This window comes from Lethenteron reissneri, unplaced genomic scaffold (assembly GCF_015708825.2).
Source record: "Lethenteron reissneri isolate LAM-NWPU_2019-01 unplaced genomic scaffold, ASM1570882v1 scaffold_124, whole genome shotgun sequence".
Taxonomy (NCBI): domain Eukaryota; kingdom Metazoa; phylum Chordata; class Hyperoartia; order Petromyzontiformes; family Petromyzontidae; genus Lethenteron; species Lethenteron reissneri.
Window position 1 is genome coordinate 326,787 of NW_026890937.1, and position 21,022 is coordinate 347,808.

Below are 21,022 nucleotides of genomic sequence, written 5' to 3' on the forward strand. Positions count from 1 at the left end.
TTGTATTTGCTGTAAAGTATATTAACTCGATTGAACACAGAGGTTAAATCAAAACAATAGTTTATTTTAGTTTTCCTTTGGAACTTTTTACGAGAATGGAAACAGGAAATTAACACAGCACATATGCAGCTGAAATTAGATCTGTTCATCCCAGCATTCAAGGAAATCGGAGCCTGGCTTCACACCTTTACGTTGTGATTGAACATTAATTTATGCATTTCTGCATAATACAAATAGTATTATTTTCAACACCCTTTATGACGTTAGCTGCATTTTGCTTTCATAAATATTCCTTTTGTAGCCAGACAACTGAAATTGTGTGCTTGGAGTTTTAGGTTAACAGTCATTTTTAAGATACTAGGGCTTCCAGGCTGTCATTTGCCCTCATTGTGTGCCCATGTGATGAATTTGGGAATCTTTTTCACTCTTATCATGAATATATGAATGAGTATAGACGTGCAAGTCATGTGTGACTGTGTATATATGCATTCTTTTGTGCCTCTATACTGACATAGATGGTCTGGATATTATTTTTTTCTGTCTGCAGCTGATGCTTCTTCTGGCACTTCCTCTGCAGAATTGGTCTGATGGAGCAAAGGCACTCAGCACAGCTCGGTGCAAAAAGGCAACAATGCAACCAGTGTGCATACAGCACGGATCATGTTCAACATCTGATACAGCACCAGAGAACTCACGCAGGAGAGAAACCCTTCAAGTGCAGTCTGTTGCGGAAGGCGTTTTCACAGTCATCTGCTCTTGTATTATATCAGATAACTCACACGGGAGAGAAACCCTTCAGTTGCACTTTGTGTGGGAAGGCGATTGCACAATCATCACATCTTCAAGCACACCAGAGAACACACACGGGAGAGAAACCCTTCAGTTGCACTCTGTGTGGGAAGGCGTTTGCACAATCACCATATCTTAAATTACACCAGAGAACACCCACGGGAGAGAAACCCTTCAAGTGCACTGTGTGTGGGAAGGCGTTTGCACATTCACAACATCTTCAATTACACCAGAGAACACACACGGGAGAGAAACCCTTCAAGTGCACTGTGTGTGACAAGGCATTTTCATATCCATCAGTTCTAAGGAACCACCAGAGAACACACACAGGAGAAAAACCCTTCAAGTGCAGTGTGTGTGGGAAGGCATTTTCACATTCATCTGCTCTTAAAAAACACCGGAGAACACACACAGGAGATAAACCCTTCAAGTGCAGTCTGTGCGGTGTTGTATGTGTTGGTATGGTGAAATTTTGATAAAAAGAATAAATATTAATATTTTTTCCAAAAATGCGCAAATCGCATCAATTATGTTAATGCGTGTAATTATATGCATAAATTATGATAATCACGGAGATAATCATAGTAATTTATGCGGAGGCTTGCGATTATGTTAATGTGTGCAGTTATGATAATTTGCTTAGTTTCGTTTATCCAGAGTTATCAATCAGGATAACACGATTATCATGGATTCATTTACCGATTATCCTAGTGTGTGTTATAATATTTTAGGTCTCCATTTTCATATCTCATCGCAGGTAACAGCTCTTATGAATAAGACAGTTTTGCATGGACTTGGAAGGAACACTCGATATGCTTCTGTGATAACAATTTTATTCTAACAAGCACGTGACATTCTATCATGTAGGTCAAACATGCGTCAATAAATTCATGAGCAAGATTATGCCATCACAATCGGCGACTGGCCGAGTTTGAAAACAAGCATGACACACTTCATTTTGCGGTAATAAAAAGCACTTATTATACCCAAGAGGCGAAAGTATATGTCAATAGATTCATCGGCAAGTGTAAAATCCTTTTAACGGAATCTTTGAGTCAATGGTGGGTGAGGCGTGTGTGGGGGAGAGCGAATTTGGCTCTGTTTTAATTAATTCTTCGGCGAGACTCTATAACAAAGGAAACTGGTTTGACAAGATTTTCTCTGTTCTTCCTTGAGTCTGTATGTGGGGAGCGATACGACCTCTGTCCGTGCGGGTTGCAGCCGAGACTTTCTCCGCGGTGAGGTGAGCGGCGGCGCTCGGCGGCGCTCGGTGGCGATCGTTGTCGCTCGTTGTCGCTCGGTGTCGCTTGACGGCGCTCGGTGGCGCTCGACGGTGCTCGGCGGCGCTCGGCGGCGATCGTTGTCGCTCGTTGTCGCTCGGTGTCGCTCGACGGCGCTCGGTGGCGCTCGGCGGCGCTCGGCGGCGCTCGGCGGCGCTCGGCGGCGCTCGGCGGCGCTCGGCGGCGATCGTTGTCGCTCGTTGTCACTCGGTGTCGCTCGACGGCGCTCGGTGGCGCTCGACGGCGCTCGGTGGCGCTCGGCGGCGCTCGGTGGCGCTCGTTCGGAAGACTTTGACTCTCTGCTTTGCTCGCTTGGCGATCTCCGCCTTTCCTGCGGGTTGTTCGCTGGTCGTCACTCTGACGAGGAGCGATGCTTCGTTCGTGGCAGGGTGGACGTTGGCGTCTTTGTTGGCTTCACTCGCAGCTCGGCGACACAGGGTAGCGATTCTTCTCAGGTGGTGCAGACCTCGGCTTGTAGCTGCGCGTCGCTACTCCGCGAACCTCGTCATTCTGGATGACGAAAACTTCTTCGTTGTCGGCGTTGATATGAGATGGGGCCCATGGCCCGGACGATCTCTGGTGGGGCCCGTGGCCCGGACGATCTGTGGTGGAGTCGAAGCCCTGGCGACGAGATGGGGCTCAGAGTCCTGGCGATCTGCTTTGAATGGATTTTCCTTCGGTTTATATCTGGACATTCCACTCAGTTTCCCGAGTTGTTCAAAGTCTGTCATAAAACATTCCTGTGGGTGTGAACCATCTGCGTTCGTGTGTGTGTGTGTGCGTGTCCGTCCGTGTGTTTCGCGTGCGTGTTTGTCCGTGTGTTTATTAGCTTTGAAGACACAGCTGTGTGTCGTTCTGGAAGAAAGGGGTGGGGGGGGGGGCCTTGTGACGGCGCCACCTAAGTTTATCCATTAACCAGACCGATGATTCGCGTTCGCATTGAGTTATATATAAAAAAAAGTATTCGAATCCATGTTTTTGTTACTGAATAATATTTCTCGCGAAAACCTATGTGTTAAGCGAGCTTAATTATTCCCTCCCTTGCTCGGGGATCATATCTTTTGTCTCACACAGCTTAAGTTGTTTTTGGTTTGGAAGTTGAAATGCGACTTATTTCCATTATGCCCAGTTATGCCGAAACCGTGTTCACGATGTTTCATCGTGACCCGATCTCCCATGGAAATGTTATTTCCTCGCGTGTGCAATTTTTGCTGTCCGTGTTGTGGGGAGACAAAGACGGTTGTTTCCACGGTGGGAGCACCCGGCGCATGCGCCTATTTATTTATTTCCGAAGACGTGTTAATTCCCTTTGAGCCATTGCCCCAACCTTTATGGGTGTCATTTCCTGGCTTTGTGCCTGCGTGTGGAGATCCTCTCGGAAAGACAAAGGCGGCCGTGTTGCTCGCTTCCCATGGGGTGTTGTGTTTGGTTAATTTTGAGAGCCTTCTCTGCCCTTGATTCCTCTTCTACTTTAATTCCGTACTTATTATTTGACTTCTTGTGATTATTTAATCTGATATCCCGGCTAGGGATCTTTGTTTTGGAGCGAAATAGATGCCATAATTATTCTTCGATGCTTCGGCCCGGCCGTGTAGAAATTCTTTAAAGGTAAATAATGTCAGTATTTAATTAACAATGATGAGTCGCGATTCTGGTGCAGACTGTAGTCTGATTTCCAATTGGAGTGAGGATGGATACTGTTTGCTTAATCTTCATGGCTAAGTTGGTAACTTTGTGCATCTAACATGGTTCAAATACCCGTATGTGCTTTTTGTCGTCAATGCTGTTTCTTTGTTAAGAATATAATTATCTCTTCCTCCGTGGTGCCTGGTTTTGTATTTATCAAAGGGTTTTTTTTTTAACAAAAGGATGTCCTCCTGACCCCCCCCCCGCTTGCAATTCCCCCCTCCCTTGTTCCTCTTGTGTGAAATTCGGGGAGTTTTATGACCTTGATTGCTCTCTTTCATGCCCTCTTTCCTTTGAAATGAGGTATGACCGCATCTGTGGAAGTGTGGGGGCGTGTTCGTTCCACGTTGCCCCGTGTCTATTAAAAAAAACGATTATATATGTTGGCAGAATAATTCTTAAAAAAATTAATATTACAAATATTAAAAAAGGGGGTACATACACAACAGCGGGAAGGCGTTTTCACAGTCATCTGCTCTTGTATCACACCACAGAACACACACAGGAGAAAAACCCTTCAGTTGCACTGTGTGTGGGAAGGCGTTTGCACATTCACAACATCTTAAAATACACCAGAGAACTCACACGGGAGAGAAACCCTTCAAGTGCACTGTGTGTGACAAGGCATTTTCACATTCATCAGATCTTAGGAACCACCAGAGAACACACACTGGAAATAAACCCTTCAAGTGCAGTGTGTGTGGGAAGGCATTTTCAGATTCATCTACTCTTAAACAACACCGGAGAACACACACAGGAGAAAAACCCTTCAAGTGCAGTCTGTGCGGGAAGGCGTTTTTACAGTCATCTGGTCTTGTATCACACCAGAGAACACACACGGGAGAAAAACCCTTCAAGTGCACTGTGTGTGACAAGGCATTTGCATGGTCATTAGGTCTTCATAGACACCAGAGAACACACACAGGAGAGAAACTCTTCAGGTGCAGTCTGTGCGGGAAGGCGTTTTCACAGTCATCTGGTCTTGTATCACACCGGAGAACACACACGGGAGAGAAACCCTTCAGTTGCACTCTGTGTGGGAAGGCGTTTGCACAGTCATCAAATCTTAAAAGACACCAGAGGACACACAATCATCAGAAGATCCCCAAGAAATGGAGTCTGAAATCGGCTTGTGAAAGTCAAAGTGCTGCAATGAGCCCATCCCTCATGAAACCAGAAGTGAATCCCAGCTTGGACACTTTTAAAGGTATCAAGGTGAAATGTGAAGAAATGATGAAGAGCGAAGAAGTAAAGGTGAAATGTGAGAAAGTGATGGTGAAAAGCGAAAAAGTGACGGTAAACTGTGAAGATGAAGATTCAACTCCAAAATCGTACCTTCACATCGATGGAGGCAACGTGAAGCAGGAGGAGAATTCAGACTTCGAGGCAGAGCTAGGCAACTCCCAGCAGTTTGTGGAAGTGGAGGTGTGGGTGGACTTCTTAGACAATACAAAGTCAAATGGAGACCCGGTAGATGGGTAGGCTTGAGATAATGAAGCTCCAATAGATGCACCTTTGTCACAGGCCTTTAATGAAAAGAACGTGAATTTGAACACTGAATTCCTGGGTTCAACCTGCAGAGTAAGAGCGGCGAGTATTTGTTGACCTGTGGTTGGGTAGATGAATAATCAGGAGCAAGACCCAATAAGCTTCCAAGTATTCCACTGTTATATTTATATTTGCATTGATATGGTGCTTGCTTAATTGCCTCAGCAACTCAGTTTCATATTTCATCACAAACACTCGAAGAGCACCTTCAAGTGGCAGCTGCCTCTGTGTCATAAGGTGACACTGCTGTCAACTGCATGTGGGCATGAGTCTGTCAGTAGGGGGTGATGATTGATGTGTAGTCTTCATTATGTAATTTCTGGATAATGTTTGAAATTGCCCAAATATTGACCATGACACCAACATGCAATGACCTATGCGTTTTGAATGACACAATCGTATGTTTTACATCCACTGTTAAGCAGACGGTGCATATTTTGTTTAATGTTACTGAAGTAGCCAGACGTGCCTGTCGGATTTGAACCTTGAACCTCTGCAATAAATAGAGAATGTGCTTCTTCTTGGATTCCCTCAATCTGAGTGTAGGCATGACAGCCTGAATGTTTCTAACTGGCGCAGATGTTCCATTTAGAGGGGTCCACGTTTCACATGCCTACAGAAGGGAGGGCAAAACTGGCCGAGAAGAACCGAAGCTTCATGCGGAGCGACAGACCAGGTAGCTTCCACAGCATAGCGCAGCCGATGTAAAGATAATGCCACCCGACTGATTCGGACCACCCACACACTGTACACACGCAGTGTACCGACAAGGTCTACACAAACCATGTACACAGCGTACACACAGTTTACCCACACAGTATACAGTCTGTACACGCACAGTGTATACACACACAGTAACAACCGTCATTCGCCACTAAGTGGCGGTGATGTCACCACGGCGCTTGTGCCAGGCTATGTGCACGGGGCAGATCCAGGTGTCATGGGTCGACTGACTTAAATGACTGGCCAATGCACCACCTGTGCCCCCGACTGCGCCAACAAACAGTGTCCACACACAATGTTCACGTTGTTGTTGAGCTCACGCACCCAATGGGTTTCTGTTCAAGAGAGGGAGCCACAGAAATGGAATCTAAATAAACTTGAACTCTAACCCTGGTCTCTCTCTCTGACGTCACCCCTCATTAACTCGGCGTAATATGCGAGGGGGAGGTGTCCCCCACTAGTGACGTCATGTCACCGAGGTAATTACCCCCCCACCGGGATTTTGTGCGTGACGTCACGTCTACCGATTTCCGTTCCAGTAAAATGCTTATTTGGGACCGGGACAGCAGCCAAGCACCATCACCTGACATGGGCCCCTCTCATTAACATAATTTATTCAGTTAACCTGCTGCTCGTTGGGGGAGGGGATTGTGTGAACCCCGCAAGTGACGTCATGTCACCTCATGCTGCCGCATGACGTCACGAGTTACCAGGTCGCTTCTGCTTCGCGCACGCTCGCTCACTGAGATCCGAGGTGAGAAGTTTACATCGTGGTGGTTGTTGTGGTGGTTGTTGTTGTAAGCCCAGGTAGAGCCTCGCTCCTTCTCCCTCGTAGGGATATCAATTGAGTAGCAGCGAGTATGGAATCGATGTCCAGGTTGGAACATTACAACGCGGGGCCTAGCCATGTGGGGCCTTGCCTCCTGCCCTCGCCTGATTGCATTTGCTTTAATTCTCTGCTTAAGTTTAATTTGTCTTCACCTGGCTCACTACTTTGAAACTTTGTTTTACTTTAAATATTTCTACGTTTTTTTTATTTTACCAGGCATAGGCCACTTGAGCTACACCGCTCGTTTTCAGAAGCGACCTGCCCACAACACAGTGGGCTTATCAACGTGTGGAAATCGTCTTGGTTCTTTCGGTAAAGTCACGTAGAAGGGAAGTAATAAAATAATAAAAATAAAACATAATAAAATAATTCTCACGACGTTTCGGCCACAACGCAAGCAGCCGTTCTCAGGTGAAAACCAGGTCTGTCGACACCTGGTTTTCACCTGAGGGACGGGTGCTTGCGTTGCGGCCGAAACGTCGTGAGAATTATTTTATTATGTTTTATTTTGATTAGTTTATTACTTCCCTTCTATGTGACTTTACCGAAAGAACCAAGAAGATGAATCCCTGCAGTCACGAAAGCTTTAAATCGAAATTTAACGTGTGGAAATGTTTATCGGTCAAATACTCTAAATGCGTAGTGATGTTGACTCTAAATGTGCAGGGAAAACCGCAGGATCCGGAGGAGAATCCACGCGACCACGGAGAGAGAGGAACACGCAAACTCCAAATATACAGGCATAAAACAGGTTTGTTTGTGTGAGATCGCGTAAATAAATAAATGCGTCGTTCACCCCGCCACCACCCGACACAGCCAATTAGTAAGGGGTTTGTCACGTAAACAGAACGTGGCCAATGCGTCACTAGTACAGCACTAGTGTGTAGTTTATAGTGTAGTGTATAGTAGTGTATAGTGTAGTGTACTAGTACAGCACATCGGTGTGTTGAAGAGCCAAGCCACAACATTTACAATCTGAGTACAACGTTTTGACACTAATTCCAACCAGCTTCATCAGACGACAGCCAAATGTTGTGGCTTGGCTCTGTGGGAATATAAATCGGCTCGCTGGGTTAATAGCGCAGCACGCTAACCGTTGCACTACCGCTCCCCACTCACGCACAAACTTTATCGGAAGTATAGTATCCAGTAATAACTAAGTTTCCCGGCTAAGCTCAGGTCTCGGTAATCAAACATTAAAAGTAATGTCTTGCCATGCTGGCTTTATTAGAATAATTTAATTCTGCCAAAGAAAGCTGTAAATGTGTATATTGTCACGGTTTTGTGGTTGTGTTATACAATAGCGGGGCTTGTTTGTTTCATGAGGACAGCTTTTAAATACGTTGCCCTTGGATAGCTTCAGGATAGACAATGTTGGATTTTTGCCATCTGGTGGTGTTGGCACAATTTGGTTCCCAAAAAAACGTTCATGTGCACAAAGTTTGCTTTATTTATATAGATTTTTCCCATATTTTGTCTTGTGTATGGTTTCTCAATGTTCATTTTAATTGTTTAGTTTTTTTATTTTCCTTTTACCTCATGCCATTATTTAGGTAAGGCTTAAGTATTGAATATCGCACTTTTGGCTTTGCGAGGCACTTTCCCAGATCGTAACCTCTATATTCAAGGGGCTGAGGAGTGCCGATTTTCAGCAGAAACTATATCTCTGCTTTATTGATGCAATTAAGGCATATAGTACCATATAGAGGCTTGGGGCTTTGGGTTCTTTGTTTTTTACGTCTCTGCCTCTGCTCACATTCTTTGATGATTTTTATGATTTTGGGAAAGCCCGTCTAAAGCTGCGTGACCAGGAGTCGGAGTCATTTCCTGTTCAACTTGGCTTGTGACAAAAATTCACTCTGGCCACATGCATTACATTACAGAGCATCTTAAATAATTATGTCGTTTGAGAAGCTCTCAATGGCCATAGAAATAAATAGCATTTGTTACGGTTAAAATGATACGCGCATCGATGCCTGGTTATAGTTAAGGGATCGTTCCCTGGTCAACCATGTTATATCTGCTGATGATCTGGAAATGGCTACTCAATGAGATCGGGTTAGATAATCTCGTTCTGTGCCCGGATAATTCCATCATGAAAGGTGGCCTTGCGTATGTTCCACCAAAATAAATCACCTGCCTGGGAATTTCATGTCATACAACAACTGTACCTGCTCAACTTTCCATGAGTAATCAGGCAGTTCTGCAAGTAATGGAGGAGCTCCCATACCTGGTTAATGTGTTCACGACCAGCTCTGGTTTGGCAGCCAAAGTCTCACTTTAAATTTGTCTAGCAGCATTCTTTCATTAGACTGTGTAACACTGTGTGGAAGCTGCCTGGACTTTTGCGCCATACAAAGCTGTGAGTGTCCATCACCAAGGTCTAGTCTGTCTGAGACCATCCCTCTCCCTGCCATACTGGCATCGCACCCGCCTCTCACTCTTCGTACTGTGGATGGTGGGCGCACAGGACGGTGCCACGCAGCCATTCCAGGCTGGGTCCAAATGGGTTACGTGGGTCACCGAGCCACCAGGCCTCATTCCACGAGTGATATCAATATACAATATCTGTAACGAGGCCCCCCAATAGACTGCCCCTGGAACTCTATCGGGCACGTCCCACTGAGGGAAGTCCCCGGGGCCCGGGCCTGGACTTGCTGGTGGGAATATGCCGCTTGGCTGATTTGGGAATGCCTGGGAATTCCCCAGGAAGATCCAGAGTCTGTCGCCAGGGAAAGGGAAGTCTGGACTGCCCTACTAAATCTGCTGCCGCTACAACCCTCACCAAGACAAGAGGATTTAGAAATAAACGAACAAACAAAGCTGCGAGTCTTCTTGGCCACAGATATTACTCCTTTCTCTGTAGATGCAAAATATTAACTTATTTAAAGGACCGTCTGTTCTGGCTTATAATTAAGACTGGCCAGCCTATGATCCCCTCTATTGAACCAAACAAGATTGTATTATAACCTTACAGAGCCCTAAAATATCAGTACAGAATATAATCTGAGACTTTGGCAGGGGAGGCTGCATTGGTTGGGTCATGAATTCCGCATAAACAGACAGCATGCACAATCATCTTCTGTTAGTCCAGATGTTACGGGCTAAACGGGCATGGCATTGGCTAGAGAAGAGATTGGAGGATGTGGAGTTGATCAGACCTGCTGTCAAGATCGGCCTCTCGAAGAGGCCCATGACGTATGCTGCAGGGGAGTTGGAGGTATTTGCTCTGCAACAACAATGAGGTTGGAGTAGCAACGATCACATGAATGGGTGGAACGCTGGGTGCCTCAAATGCAGCAAGACAGCAGGAAGCACAGCTGGTGCGTCTGTTAATCATCTCAGTCAGTCATCCCTTGACACCTGGATCATTCTCATGACATGCTGACAAGTGATCCACACTTACATGGCATTCATGTGAAATATATGTGTATGTAAGAGTTTATCTATGTGGGGAGCGGTGGCGCAGTTTTTCCACTGTGTAACAAAAAAAATGTCTTGTTCCTGTATGTGTTATTTCCTAATTGCTTTTGCCTCTTAAGTACAAAAAATGGCTATTCCCCACAAACTTTGCTTTTGTGACCAGGACAGTGATATTTAGAAATGTACCTCTTTTCAATGAAAAAACAGGTGAATTTGTTATTTTCGTTCATGTACAATTCTGGTCACAAAAGCAAAATTTGTGGGGAATAATAGCCAATTTCTAGACTCTTAGGCATAAGCAATAAAAAAAATAACACTTAGTACCCAGGAACAAAAATTGTGTTACATAGTGTTATCACAATTAAAGTTTGATTATCTCTGACAACAAACGTGATTGATTCATGAAAACTTAACTTATTGTGGGGAAGCATTAATAATGAGCATATGAAGGTGGCCAGGCATGATTCTGAACACACCACCACCTTTTTTCCATGCCAGTGTGTGTTACAGTGTCAAGTTTGTATTTGCAGTAAAGTATATTAACTCGATTGAACACGGAGGTTAAATCAAAACAATAGTATATACTTTTTTTCCTCTGGAAATTTTTAGGAGAATGGAAACAGGAAATTAACACTGCACATATGCAGCTGAAGTTAGATCTGTTCATCCCAGCATTCAAGGAAATCTGAGCCTGGCTTCATGCCTCTAAGTTAGCGATTGAACATTAATTTATGCATTTCTGTATAATAAAAATAGTATTATTTTCAACACCATTTTCTATGTTAGCTGCATTTTTCTTTTATAAATATTCTTTTTGTAGCCAGAAAACTGAAATTGTGTGCTTGGAGTTTTAGGTTAACATTCATTTTGAAGATACTAGGGCTTCCAGGTTGACCATTGGCCCTCTGATTGTGTGCCCGTGTGATGAATTTGGGAATTTTTTCATATTATCATGAATATATGAATGAGTATAGACATGCAAGTCATGTGTGACTGTATATATGCATTCCTTTGTGCCTCAATACTGACGTAGATATTGTGGATATTCTCTTTTTTCTGTCTGCAGCTGACGCTTCCTCTGCAGAATTGGTTTGATGGAGCAAAGGCACTCAGCGCAGCTCGGTACAAAAAGGCAACAACGCGACCAGCGTGCATACAGCACGGATCGTGTTGGACATTTAACACAGCACCAGAGAACTCACACAGGAGAGAAACCCTTCAAGTGCACTGTGTGTGACAAGGCATTTTCATATCCATCATTTCTAAGGAACCACCAGAGAACACACACTGGAGAGAAACCCTTCAAGTGCACTGTGTGTGGGAAGGCGTTTGCACATTCACAACATCTTCAATTACACCAGAGAACACACACGGGAGAGAAACCCTTCAAGTGCTTTTTGTGTGACAAGGCATTTGCACAGTCATCAGGTCTTCATAGACACCAGAGAACTCACACGGGAGAGAAACCCTTCAGTTGCACTTTGTGTGGGAAGGCGTTTGCCCAATCATCACATCTTCAAGTACACCAGAGAACACACACGGGAGAGAAACCCTTCAGTTGCACTCTGTGTGGGAAGGCGTTTGCACAGTCATCAATTTTTAAACATCACCAGAAGACACACAAGCATCAGAATATCCCCAAGAAATGGAGTCTGAAATCGGCTTGTGAAAGTCAAAGTGCTGCAATGAGCCCATCCCTCATGAAACCAGAAGTGAATCCCAGCTTGGACACTTTTAAAGGTATCAAGGTGAAATGTGAAGAGGCGAAGGTGAAAAGTGAAGAAGTGATGAAGAGCGAAGAAGTGAAGGTGAAATGTGAAGTGATGGTGAAGAGCGAAAAAGTGACGGTAAACTGTGAAGATGAAGATTCAACTCCAAAATCGTACCTTCACATCGATGGAGTCAACGTGAAGCAGGAGAATTCTGACTTTGAGGCAGAGCTAGGCAACTCCCAGCAGTTTGTGGAAGTGGAGGTGTGGGTGGACTTCTTAGACAATACAAATTAAAATGGAGACCCGGTAGATGTGTAAGCTTAATAAAGCTCCAATAGATTCACCTTTGTCATTGGCCTTTAATGAAAAGAACGTGAATTCGACCACTCAAATTCCTGGGTTCAACCTGCAGAGTAAGAGCGGCGAGTATTTGTGGACCTGTGGGTTGGGTAGATGAATAATCAGGAGCAAGAGCCAATAAGCTTCCAAGTATTCCACTGTTATATTTATATTTGCATTGATTTGGTGCTTGCTTAATTGCCTCAGCAACTCAGTTTCATATCTCATCACAAACGTTCGAAGAGCACCTTCAAGTGGCAGCTGCCTCTGTGTCATAAGGTGACACTGCTGTCACCTGTGTAGAGGTGTTACATAGGGGGTGTTATAGAGTTGATACGGATGGGAAACAAACACACTGGGCGTGGCTATGTCTGTACGCGAGCAGGTGCTTATATTGACGTCCGCGCCGTTTAGCCTGGGAGGCTAATACGGCGCTGGGATCCCCCACGGCCCCACCCCTCAGGGGGGAATTGCTATATAAGGCGGTTAGCCAGAGGGCTCGGGGTTGAGTGTTCAGCTTTAACCAGAGACGCAAGAAGACCTGCTAGATAAGCCCTGGGACTCCCTTGGATCGCTGTCCTTCTCAGGACCGACCAAGGCCAGCCAGTGGCGTGGCCCCAAGAGCCCAGAGCCGATGCTCTTGTAAGAGCCGGTCTGGGAACTCAGGGTGCCGTAATCCCAGCTTAACCAGGGCTGGGTTAGCTAGCCTCCCCTAGCCCGATAGTGGAGGACCTAGGAATAGGCTAGCTGTAACATAGGTTGTCGATCTCCCAGTTAGACGGGTGGAGGGGCCGATACCTCTCCGAGTGTTGTATATCTCGGCCTGTAGATACAACTGTGTTGAATAAATAAGTGTGCCTCCGACTACGTCGTCCAAGCCTCCTTGAACCACATTACACCTGCATGTGGGCATGAGTCTGTCAATAGGGGGTGATGATTGATGTGTAATCTTCATTATGTAATTTCTGGATCATGTTTGAAATTGCCCAAATATTGACCATGACACCAACATGCAATGACCTATGCGTTTTGAATGACACAATCGTATGTTTTACGTCCACTGTTAAGCAGACGGTGCATATTTTGTTTAATGTTACTGGAGTAGCCAGACGTGCCTGTCGGATTTGAACCTTGAACCTCTGCAATAAATAGAGAATGTGCTACCACATTGCTTCCCTCAATCTGAGTGTAGGCATGACAGCCTGAATGTTTCTAACTGGCGCAGATGTTCCATTTAGAGGGGTCCACGTTTCACATGCCTACAGAAGGGAGGGCAAAACTGGCCGAGAAGAACCGAAGCTTCATGCGGAGCGGCAGACCAAGTAGCTTCCACACAGCATAGCGCAGCCGATGAAAAGATATTGCCGCCCGACTGATTCGGACCACCCACACACAGTGTACCCATGCAGTGTACCCACAAGGTCTACACACGCCATGTACACAGCATACACACAGTTTACCCACACAGTATACAAACAGTCTGTACACGCACAGTGTATACACACAGTAACAACCGCCATTCGCCACTAAGTGGCGGTGACGTTACCACGGCGCTTATGCCAGGCTATGTGCACGGGGCAGATCCAGGTGTCATGGGTCGACTGACAGATGACTGGCCAATGCTCCACCTGTGCCCGCGACTGCGCCAACAGACAGTGTACACACAATGTTAACGCACACAATAATGTTCACGTTGTTGTTGTTGAGCTCACGCACCCAAGGGGTCTCTGTTCAAGAGAGGGAGCCATCGAAATGGAATCTAAATAAACTTAAACTCTAACCCTGATTTCGCTCTGACGTCACCACTCATTAACTCGGCGTGATGCGCGAGGGGGAGTTGGCCCCCACTAGTGACGTCATGTCACCGAGGTATATACCCCCCCAAATCCCCCTCCACCGGGATTTTGGGCGTGACGTCACGTCTGCCTATTTCCGTTCCAGTAAAGTGCTTATTTGGGACGGGGTCAGCAGCCAAGCACCATCATCTGACATGGGCCCCTCTCATTAACATAATATATTCAGTTTCCCTGCTGCTCGTTGGGGGAGAGATTGTGTGAACCTCGCAAGTGACGTCATGTCACCTCCTGCTGCCGCATGACGTCACGAGTTACCAGGTAGCTGCTGCTCCGCGCACGCTCGCTCACTGAGATCGGAGGTGAGAAGTTTACATCGTGGTGGTCGTTGTCGTGGTGGTTGTTGTGGTGATTGTTGTTGTGAACCCAGGTAGAGCCTCGCTCCTTCTCCCTCGTAGGGATATCAATTGAGTAGCAGCGAGTATGGAATGGATGTCCAGATTGGAACATTACAACGCGGGGACTTGCCTCCTGCCCTCGCCTGATTGCATTTGCTTTAATTCTCTGCTTAAGTTTAATTTGTCTTCACCTGGCTCACTACTTTGAAACTTTGTTTTACTTTAAATATTTCTACGTTTTTTTTATTTTACCAGGCATAGCCCACTTGAGCTACACCGCTCGTTTTCAGAAGCGACCTGCCCACAACGCAGTGGGCTTATCAACGTGTGGAAATGTTTATCGGTCAAATACTCTAAACGCGTGGTGATGTTGACTCTAAATGTGCAGGGAAAACCGCAGGATCCGGAGGAGAATCCACGCGACCACGGAGAGAGAGGGACACGCAAACTCCAAATATACAGCCATAATACAGGTTTGTTTGGGATTGATCGCGTAAATAAATCGGTGTCGTTAACCCCGCCACCACCCGACACAGCCATTTAGTAAGAGGTTTGTCACGTAAACAGAACGTGGCCAATGCGTCACTAGTACAGCACTTGTAGTGCATAGTAGTGTATAGTGTAGTGTATAGTGTAGTGTATAGTGTAGTGTATAATGCAGTGTATAGTTGTGTATAGTGTAGTGTATAGTTGTGTATAGTGTAGTGTATAATGTAGTGTATAGTTGTGTATAGTGTAGTATATAATGTAGTGTATAGTGTAGTGTACTAGTACAGCACATCGGTGTGTTGAAGAGCCAAGCCACAACATTTACAATCTGAGTACAACGTTTTGACACTAATTCCAACCAGCTTCATCAGACGACAGCCACATGTTGTTGCTTGGCTCTGTGGGAATAGAAATCGGCTCGCTGGGTTCATAGCGCAGCACGCTAACCGTTGCACTACCGCTCCCCGCTCACGCACAAACTTCATCGGATGTATAGTATTTATCCAGAAATAACTAAGTTTCCCGGCTTAGCTCAGGTCTCAGTAATCAAACATTAAGAGTAATGTCTCTGCTTTTTTATGTAATTAAGGTCTATCGTACCATATCGAGGCTTGGGGCTTTGGGTTGTTATTTGTTTTTTATGTCTGCCTCTGCTCACATTCATTGACGATTTTTATGATTTTGGGCAAGCCCGTCTAAAGCTGCGTGACCAGGAGTTGGAGCCATTTGCTGTTCAATTTGGCTTGTGACAGAAATTCACTCTGCCCCCATGCATTACATTACATAGCAGCTTCATTAATTATGTAGTTTGAGAAGCTTACAATAGCCATATAAATAATTGCATTCGTTACAGTTAAAATGATACGCGCATCGATGCCTGGTTATAGTTAAGGGATCGTTCCCTAGTCAACCATGTTATATCTGCTGATGATCTGGAAATGGCTACTCAATGAGATCGGGTTAGATAATCTCGTTCTGTGCCTGGATAATTCCATCATGAAAGGTGGCCTTGCGTATGTTCCACCAAAATAAATCACCTGCCTGGGAATTTCATGTCATACAACACTGTACCTGCTCAACTCTCCATGAGTAATCAGGCAGTTCTACAAGTAATGGAGGAGCTCCCATACCTGGTTAATGTGTTCACGACCAGCGCTGGTTTGGCAGCCAAAGTCTCACTTTAAATTTGTCTAGCAGCATTCTTTCATTAGGCTGTGTAACACTGTGTGAAAGCTGCCTGGACTTTTGCTCCATACAAAGCTGTGAGTGTCCATCACCAAGGTCTAGTCTGTCTGAGATCATCCCCTCTCCCTGTCATATTGGCATCGCACCCGCCTCTCACCCTTCGTCCTGTGGATGGTGGGCACACAGGACGGTGCCACGGAGCCATTCCAGGTTGAGCCCAAATGGGTTACGTGGGTCACCTAGCCACCAGGCCTCATTCCACGAGTGATATAAATATATAATATCTGTAAGGAGGCCCCCCAATAGACTGTCCCTGGAACTCTACCAGGCACGTCCCACTGGGGGACTTCCTAGGGGCCTGGCCCAGGACATTCTGGTGGGAATACGTCGCTTGGCTGGCTTTGGGAACGCCTGGGAATTCCCCAGGAAGAGCTCGTCTGTCGCCAGGGAAAGGGAGGTCTGGACTGCCCTACTGAATGTGCTGCCACCACAAACCTCACCAAGACAAGAGGATTTAGAAATAAATGAATAAAGCTGTGAGTCTTCTTGGCCACAGATATTACTCCTTTGTAGATGCAAAATATGAACTTATTTTAAGGACTGTACTGGCTTTTTATTAAGGCTGGCCTCCCTATGATCCCCTCTATTGAACCAAACAAGATTGTATTATAACCTTACAGAGCCCTAAAATGTCAGTACAGAATATAATCTGAGACTTTGGCAGGCGAGGCTGCATTGGTTGGGTCATGAATTCCGCATTAACAGACAGCATGCACAATCATCTTCTGTTAGTCCAGATGTTATGGGCTAAACGGGCATGGCTTTGGCTAGAGAAGAGATTGGAGGATGTGGAGTTGATCAGACCTGCCTCTGGAAGAGGCCCGTGATGTATGCTGCAGGGCAGTTGGAGGTATTTGCTCTGCAACAACAATGAGGTAGGTGTAGCAACGCTCACATGAATGGGTGGAGCGCTGGGTGCCTGAAATGCAGCAAGACAGCAGGAAGCACAGCTGGTGCATCTGTTAATCATGTCAGTCATCCCTTGACACCTGGATCATTCCCATGACCTGCTGACAAGTGATCCACACTTACATGGGGCATTCATGAGACATATATGTGTATGTAAGAGTTTATCTATGTGGGGAGCGGTGGCGCAGTTATTCCACTGTGTAAAAAAAAAAAAAAAAATTGTTCCTGAGTAGTATGTGTTATTTCCTAATTTCTTTTGCCTCTAAAGTACAAAAATTGGCTATTCTCCACAAACTTTGCTTTTGTGACCAGGACAGTGATATTTAGAAATGTACCTCTTTTCAATGAGAAAACAGGTCAATTTGTTATTTTCGTTAACGTAAAATGATGGTCACAAAAGCAAAGTTTGTGGGGAATAATAGCCATTTTCTAGACTCTTAGAAATAAGAAATAAAAAAAATAACACTAAGTACCCAGGAACAAAATTTGTGTTACATAGTGTTATCACAATTAAAGTTTGATTATCGCCGACAACAAACGTGATTGATTCGTGAAAACTTAACTCATTGTGGGGAAGCATTAATACGTAGCATATGAAGGTGGCCAGGCATGGTTCTGAACACACCACCTTTTTACCATGCCAGTGTGTATTACAGTGTCAAGTTTGTATTTACAGTAAAGTATATTAACTCGATTGAACACGGAGGTTAAATCAAAACAATAGTTTATTTTTGTTTTTCTCTGGAACTTTTTATGAGAATGGAAACAGGAAATTAACACTGCACATATGCAGCTGAAGTTAGATCTGTTCATCCCAGCATTCAAGGAAATCTGAGCCCGGCTTCACACCTTTAAGTCGTGATTGAACATTAATTTATGCATTTCTGCATAATTCAAATAGTATTATTTTCAACACACTTTGCTATGTTAGCTGAATTTTGCTTTCATAAATATTCCTTTTGTAGCCAGACAACCGAAATTGTGTACTGGGAGTTTTAGGTTAACATTCATTTTGAAGATACTAGGGCTTCCATTTGCCCTCTCATTTTGTACCCGTGTGATGAATGTGGGAATCTTTTTCACTCTATCATGAATATATGAGTGAGTATAGACGTGCAAGTCATGTGTGACTGTGTATATATGCATTCCTTTGTGCCTCGATACTGACGTAGATGGTCTGGATATTGTTTTTTTCTGTCTGCTGCTGACGCTTCCTCTGACACTTCCTCTGCAGAATTGGTCTGATGTAGCAAAGGCACTCAGCACAGCTCGGTACAAAAAGGCAACAATGCAACCAGTGTGCATACAGCACGGATCATGTTAAATATCTGATACAGCACCAGAGAACTCACACAGGAGAGAAACCCTTCAAGTGCAGTCTGTGCGGGAAGGCGTTTTCACAGTCATCTGGTCTTGTATCACACCAGAGAACACACACGGGAGATAAACCCTTCAAGTGCAGTGTGTGTGGGAAGGCATTTTCACCTAAATCTACTCTTAAAAAACACCGGATAACACACACAGGAGAAAAACCCTTCAGTTGCACTCTGTGTGAGAAGGCATTTGCACATTCACAACATCTTAAAATACACCAGAGAACTCACACGGGAGAGAAACCCTTCAGTTGCACTTTGTGTGGGAAGGCGTTTGCACAATCATCACATCTTCAAGCACATCAGAGAACACACACGGGAGAGAAACCCTTCAGTTGCACTCTGTGTGGGAAGGCGTTTGCACAGTCATCAATTCTTAAACATCACCAGAAGACACACAAGCATCAGAAGATCCCCAAGAAATGGAGTCTGAAATCGGCTTGTGAAAGTCAAAGTGCTGCAATGAGCCCATCCCTCATGAAACCAGAAGTGAATCCCAGCTTGGACACTTTTAAAGGTATCAAGGTGAAATGTGAAGAGGCGAATGTGAAATGTGAAGAAGTGATGAAGAGCGAAGAAGTGAAGGTGAAATGTGAAGTGATGGTGAAGAGCGAAAAAGTGACGGTAAACTGTGAAGATGAAGATTCAACTCCAAAATCGTACCTTCACATCGATGGAGGCAACGTGAAGCAGGAGGAGAATTCTGACTTTGAGGCAGAGCGAGGCAACTCCCAGCAGTTTGTGGAAGTGGAGGTGTGGGTGGACTTCTTAGACAATTCAAATTAAAATGGAGACCCGGTAGATGTGTAAGCTTAATAACGCTCCAATAGATTCACCTTTGTCATTGGCCTTTAATGAAAAGAACGTGAATTCGACCACTCAAATTCCTGGGTTCAACCTGCAGAGTAAGAGCGGCGAGTATTTGTGGACCTGTGGGTTGGGTAGATGAATAATCAGGAGCAAGAGCCAATAAGCTTCCAAGTATTCCACTGTTATATTTATATTTGCATTGATATGGTGCTTGCTTAATTGCCTCAGCAACTCAGTTTTCTATCTCATCACAAACGTTCGAAGAGCACCTTCAAGTGGCGGCTGCCTTTGTGTCATAAGGTGACACTGCTGTCACCTGCATGTGGGCATGAGTCTGTCAGTAGGGGGTGATGATTGATGTCTAATCTTCATTATGTAATTTCTGGATCATGTTTGAAATTGCCCAAATATTGACCATGACACCAACATGCAATGACCTATGCGTTTTGAATGACACAATCAAATGTTTTACATCCACTGTTAAGCAGACGGTGCATATTTTGTTTAATGTTACTGGAGTAGCCAGACGTGCCTGTCGGATTTGAACCTTGAACCTCTGCAATAAATAGAGAATGTGCTACCACTTGGCTTCCATCAATCTGAGTGTAGGCATGACAGCCTGAATGTTTCTAACTGGCGCAGATGTTCCATTTAGAGGGGTCCACGTTTCACATGTCTACAGAAGGCAGGGCAAAACTGGCCGAGAAGAACCAAAGCTTCATGCGGAGCGACAAACCAGGTAGCTTCCACACAGCATAGCGCAGCCGATGAAAAGATGTTGCCGCCCGACTGATTCGGACCACCCACACACTGTACACACGCAGTGTACCCACAAGGTCTACACACACCATGTACACAGCGTACACAGTTTACCCACACAGTATACAAATAGTCTGTACACGCACAGTGTATATGTAGTGGGTTCCAGGGAGACTGACGACGGAGTCGAGGCACACTCTTTTATTAACCTCAAGGGCAGTACAATACTTGAAGGGGTAACGGCCCCTTCACCCGTACTAAATGGAAAAATACCCCTAGCACTATTCCCCCTGTCCTGTTCCCAGTCCTCTAATAGTGCTATGGGAGGCTGTCTGATCCGGCCCTGGTAAAGCACATCCCGGCACCCAGCTAACCCGGCCTTGCTCTTACAAGAGCAGAGGTCCGGAAGCTCTTGGGGCCGCGCCACTGGCTTGCCCAGCTCAGCCCTGACAAGGGCAGCGAGACAGGGGAGTCCCAGGGCCTATTCTGCCGGTCTTCAGACTTCACTGCTTCTTCCACACTGGCCCCGAGCTTTCTGGCTCCCCGCCTTTTATAGGAATTCCCTCCGAGGGGCGGAGTTATGGGGGATCACAGAGCCCCCATGGCCCCCCAGTGGTTAACGGATGCGGACGTGGATGTAGACACCCGTGTGTGGGTGCAGACACCCTGTGTTTTCTGTCCGCCCTTCTCCCCGTAATAACCCCTACATCACCCCCCCTATACAGCCCGCAGCCGTCCCGGCTGCAACAAAACCCCTCAAAAACCAACAATAAAGACTTAACACAGTCAACATGCGTGTGCCCCATAACAATAACAAGAGTAACAAACAACCGACGGTCCCCTATAAATACCCCAGCCCCAACATGCAACATATGTACAGAGTGTGATTCACTCCCCCCAAAAAAGAACGGTGAGCG

General features: G+C 45.4%; 1 protein-coding gene across 1 annotated transcript in view; it reads left to right on the forward strand.

Annotated features, from left to right (window-relative positions):
- The first annotated feature begins 528 nt into the window (after nucleotides 1-528).
- Nucleotides 529-21,022, forward strand: part of LOC133361791 (zinc finger protein 180-like) — a 62,175-nt gene continuing 41,681 nt past the window's right edge. The window contains exons 1-4 of the mRNA XM_061580787.1: nucleotides 529-1,238; nucleotides 4,212-4,818; nucleotides 11,455-11,883; nucleotides 18,499-18,892. Coding sequence (XP_061436771.1) covers nucleotides 588-1,238; nucleotides 4,212-4,818; nucleotides 11,455-11,883; nucleotides 18,499-18,892 — 2,081 coding nt within the window. The 5' untranslated portion in view covers nucleotides 529-587. The remainder of the gene's footprint in view (nucleotides 1,239-4,211; nucleotides 4,819-11,454; nucleotides 11,884-18,498; nucleotides 18,893-21,022) is intronic.